We start from the raw sequence: 5,495 nt of genomic DNA, 5'->3' as shown, positions 1-5,495 counted from the left end.
GTCTTTTAAAAATTATAGATGTTTATATGATACACACCTCTCCAGACTTGTAGCGGGTAACTTTAAAACTCTATCTACTCGTCAATGTGCCGGCGACAACGTAGCATATCAGTTTGTGATTGCTTTCTTTTAAAATATCTATCGAAGATTCTATTTAATTTTCGGCAGAGCACTATGGACGAACTAAAACATGGGAAAGGATAAACTCAATGAGTGAATGAGAAAAGACATTGCAAGGCACAAAATTAGAATACTCCTCCTCTTGTCTTTAGCTGCTACCTAACGGTAACAAGATAATCAATTCATTGAGCTCTTCGGCTGCTGCTACCTACCATTCTGCAGCAACTCCAAATTTAGCTCAGCTCAAGGGGCAAAGAACCTTTCAGTCAGTCTCATCCACCAAATTACGTAACTAACTTCGCAACCCTTGTTTAATCTAAATGGAATGAATCGTTCCCGAAACTTGTCCCAGACCAATATAATATAAACCTTCGAACTATAATAATTGTCTACCTTTTAAGTTCGTGCCTTCATAATTGACTCGGTTCCCGTGATGCAAAGAACGAGGACGAAGCCGCCGTGGACTTTTCCCCAGGATTTCTAAAGATCCAAAACTAGACTCGGCTTCCTCGATATATAAATACCTGCGGACGCCCAGTAAAACACCTGCGCCTCCGGTTCAAAGTTCGAACGATGGAGATCCATGACTACCGCCGTGGCCCCATCGTCGGCCGAGGAGCCTCCGCCACCGTCTCCCTCGCCACCTCCGTGCCCTCCGGCCAGTTGTTCGCCGTCAAGTCCTCTGACCTCGCCTTCTCCGGTCCCCTGCAGCGCGAGCAGAGCATTCTGTCCGCGCTCGACTCGCCTTTTGTCATCTCCTACTTGGGCTTCGACGTCGCGCTGCCCTCGCCCGGGCTCCGCCCCTGCTTTAACCTCTTCGTGGAGTACGCCCCTGGAGGCTCGCTCGCCGAGGCCATCAAGAAGCAGGGCGGCCGGCTCGCCGAGCCCTTCATCCGGTCCTACGCCCGCGACGTCCTCGGCGGACTCGCCTACCTCCACGCAGCCGGCGTCGCCCACTGCGACGTCAAGAGCCAGAACGTGCTGCTCTGCGCCGGCGGCCGCGCCAAGCTCGCCGACTTCGGATGCGCGCGGCGGAGCAGCGAGACGGATCGTCGCTTCTCGGGCGGCACGCCCATGTTCATGGCTCCAGAGGTGGCGCGCGGGGAGGAGCAAGGGGCTCCCGCCGATGTCTGGGCCCTCGGATGCACCGTCATTGAGATGGCCACGGGGCGGCCGCCGTGGCCGCAGGCTGAGAACCCCGTAAGCGCCCTTCACCGAATCGCGTTCTCCGACGACGTGCCAGAGTTCCCCAGCGGGGTGTCGGGAGATTGCAAGGACTTCCTGAGCAAGTGTCTGACAAGGGACCCGCGCGAGCGGCGGACGGCGGCGCAGCTCCTCCGGCATCCGTTCGTTGCTTCCTGTTCCGAGATGGATCATCCGCCCTCGAATTCCGATGCAAATCTCAACGGTGTTTCTCCTACCAGCGCTCTGGATCAGGCGTTCTGGGAGTTGCTCTCCAACGACGACGAGCTGACCGAGCAGTCGCCGGAGGAGGATCCACTTGTGAGAATGAAGAGCTTAATCGGCGGTAACGGTCATAATTGGGCATGGGATGAGACCTGGGTAACGGTGAGAAGCCACGACCGAGAATTGACCTTTCCGACCACTGACCCGATCACAGAGAACGTCGCGACGACAACAACTCCGGCGACGATCGCGAGTGAAGAGTACTCGTTGGACGTCAATCACATTGGTGCCGAATCTGTACATTCTAATTTCGACTGCATCGATTCAATTTCAAATGTTAAATGTAAAATAAATGTTTCAATTAGTGACATGGAAAGAATCAAAATTGAGTTTTTAAATTGGTGTTGCGCCCCAATTAATTCAATCGCAGCCAACGGATTAGATCTAAACAATGTAGTGGAATGTTTTTAAATCCCAATTTGGCACGAGTTGCTCCAAAGTCTCGATCTATTATAGAATTTACCAGGTGCAGGTACTCCACAGAAATTTACAACTACAATCACGTTGGAAAAAAAACACAGTTAGATTTTTTTTTTTTTTTTGACGAATTGGAGGCTCACCAAATTATTTGGGTACAGAGCCTAATAATTGAGCAATCTATAATTTTTTTAATACTTGGTAAATTATTTTAGAAAATAGTTGCGAAAATAGTTGCAATTAAATGTTTTTTATATAAAGTATTATCAATTTTTAGAATGCCTAGAAGTTTATACTATTATTTTGTTTAAATAGTGACATTTGATTTAGGGGTTTGGGAATAAGAGAATGTATTCATTCTCAAACCTTGTATTGGTTGAAGGGAATGGAATCAAGATTTTGAAATAGGACATTGCTAAATACACTACAAAAAAAAAAACAGTTTTACCGACTGAATTATCCGTCGGTATTCCGTCGGTATAATAGGCTACCGACGGAATACCGACGGATTTGTAGTTGTCGGAAACCGATTTGTCGGAAAGGTCATTATCGACGGAAGATCTTATTTCCGTCAGTAATAATATACCGACGGACCATAATTCCGTCGGAAACATTGTCGGAACAGTGTCTTTTGGGGAGGAATGAATTACCGACGGAAGAATAGTTCCGTCGGTAATTATCGTCGGTAACATATCAATCTATCGACGGAAAACTGCATTTCCGTCGGTGGATTTTTTCGATATTTACCGACGGATTTATATTTCCGTCGGTAAACTAAAAAAAAAAAATTCCAGGAACGATCTGTTTTGACAATTTCCATATATACAATTTCCAAATATACAAACCATCACAAATATAATTCATTACAATCAATCCACACAAATATATATAATCCACACAAATATATATAATCCACACATAAATTAAAACATCACATTTACACAATCCACAGTTAAACAATCATAACATTCTAACACTTCATTGATACAACTATATACAAACATATATTCCACGCTTACTAACTTACATCATACATATATATATATATATATAACAATCACTTTTAAACAATCGACACTTAAACAATCACAATATCATATTATTAGAAACAACTATAATCATCTAAAACAAACTAAACTGAACAAAATATCATAGTGCATATATAAATCCTGTCAAAATGATACATAGCATAGTGCAAAGTTACAGAATACATACCATAGTGCAGAGTACGTAAAATAATACAAGAATGAAAGATAATGCTAGAAATTCTGTCAAAAGACAAATATCAAATGATCATGTTGATATATAAATAAACATTTTTGCATATATGTATATCAAATTTTATTTATAATAAAATGATACCTGGACACAAAAAGGAGCATATGATCATATGAAGAGCCAGTATGTAAATAGAACCGAACGTGACTCCTGAAATATTTAGAAATTAAATGAACATATTATACCAAATATTAAAATGGAATAAATATATTACCACATTCTATATATGATAAATAAAAAACTAATAAAGTATAATTGAACATACCTCAGAAAATGCTAATCATCACCGGCTGATGGATCTTGAGTCTCCTGTGACTCAGAACCATGTGACCCCTGGGTGAAATTAGCCACGATCTGGCGCATCTGGGCCATGAGATCATCATTACTCTTGTCACGTTCGGCTCTTCTCTTCTCCTCATCAGATCTCCTCTTCTCCTCATCAGCTCGCCACTGTTCCATATCGGCCATCCTCTCATCCATTGATTTCAATTGAGTGCGCAGTTCTTGATTTTCACGTCTTAAAGACTGCATCTCACTAGATGAAGAGGAACTAGCACGGCCGGCCGGATTTCTCAGACAATTAAATGTAACTTTTGCTTGAGAGCCCAGGGCGTAGAGGGTAGAGTTTTTTGTCCTTCCACCAACAATATCATAATAAATCTCATTTAGAGCGTCGGTGGATAGAGACTGTGAATCTCCCCCCTCTACTGATGGCTGAGATGCCTGAGCCACCCTTTCTGTCATTTGTTGCTGTAAACAAATAAATAATATCCAATTTAATCAGTATTGCTGACTACTAATTAATATACAAATGAACAAATGCAATAAAGTTAATAATCTTACATGGAGAGTCTGAGATCGAGAATCAACAAATGAACCATCCTTCTTCTTATGGGTCTTGAGAAAGACCTCCATACATGTGGGCTGTCGGGCAAGCTCGCGTTCCTACATACAAAATTTTTTTGGATAAAATTATACAAGTTTGCTAATAAAAACATAATTTGTTACAATGTATAACTTTAAATTTTACTCACCAGATCCATGGTATGCTCTACAATAGATCTGGATCCTGACATATGCCGAGTTGTTCCGGTGCTCGGGCCACTTGGTTCTGTATTTCTATTTGCTTTTGCCTTTTCAGCATTTGTCTGCCATCTTTCTGCAGCCCAGGTGGCCGTCCATGCACTCCATATCGCCTCGGAAACATACGCAGGTCTAACGCCCTTCTTTCTCATGTAATACATATGGTCTTTGTATTGTTTGACACAGTATGTATTCCATATAGATTTAAATTCTTCTTCATGCCCGTTCTCCCATGTATACATTTTCTGCAATTATAAGTTAAGCATTTAAGTTAAGTGATAACTATATTAAATATAATACCAAATATATTAAATTTACTTACCACAAATTCATTATAGTAAAATATCTTCATCTCTTGGTCTACATGCCTCCATGTAGTACCAGACGCACTAACTCGTTCTTTGAATTTTCCCGTGATATATGTGGCAACTCGATGACCATCTGGAGTGAACCTGCACAAAATAATATTAAGTTAAGAGAAATCAATTATATATTAACTTGAATTAATATAATGAAAAATATGTACGAGTCCCCGACGACTTTAAGGACCTTGTAGCCACGTGGTGCTACAGGTTGCTGCTCTGCCATAATGATATCTGTAAAACAACATTAGAACACATAATAATAAGGTGATGAAAACATGATAATAAAATTACAATTTAATACGAAAGTATAACTTACTTGATGATTACTAATTATAATACTTAATCATCGTTACCATCTGACTAATCAACTCTGTACAGTTGCTATGTCCTCTTCGCTAGATGAGCTTAGTTCAACTTCATACTCACTGTTCGAGATCTCTCCATCATCAATCTCTTCGTAAGTGACATTAACATTTACAAGTAATTGAGAAGTAGATTGGAGTTGTAAATCAACTAAATGTCTCTCCACTTCATCATTCTGAAATGCATCATGATTTTGAGGAGTGACTGTGTTCGGCATCTCTATGGTTGAGCGAGACTTGATTCGACAAATAGACAACCATTCACTAGATCTTCTTCTCTTCGTAGGGTATTCAAGATAGAAAACCTGACCCGCTTGTATCCCAAAAATGAAAGGCTCAAATTTGTTGAATCTTTTGTTTGCATTAACCTCAACTAAATTATAATTTGGATGAATTCTAGTAC

At 41.2% G+C, this 5,495-nt stretch overlaps 1 protein-coding gene across 1 annotated transcript; it reads left to right on the top strand.

Moving 5' to 3' along the window:
• Positions 1-649: 649 nt before the first annotated feature.
• LOC122026541 (mitogen-activated protein kinase kinase kinase 17-like) lies at positions 650-1,998 on the top strand. Its single transcript, XM_042585280.1, has one exon. It carries the CDS (start codon positions 694-696, stop codon positions 1,996-1,998), a length of 1,305 nt encoding a protein of 434 aa, XP_042441214.1. The 5' UTR covers positions 650-693.
• Positions 1,999-5,495: the final 3,497 nt, after the last annotated feature.

This window comes from Zingiber officinale, chromosome 10A (genome assembly GCF_018446385.1).
Source record: "Zingiber officinale cultivar Zhangliang chromosome 10A, Zo_v1.1, whole genome shotgun sequence".
In the NCBI taxonomy this organism is placed as follows: Eukaryota; Viridiplantae; Streptophyta; class Magnoliopsida; order Zingiberales; family Zingiberaceae; genus Zingiber; species Zingiber officinale.
Note: the sequence above shows the minus strand (reverse complement) of the source record. Positions and strands in the feature narration are given on the sequence as shown.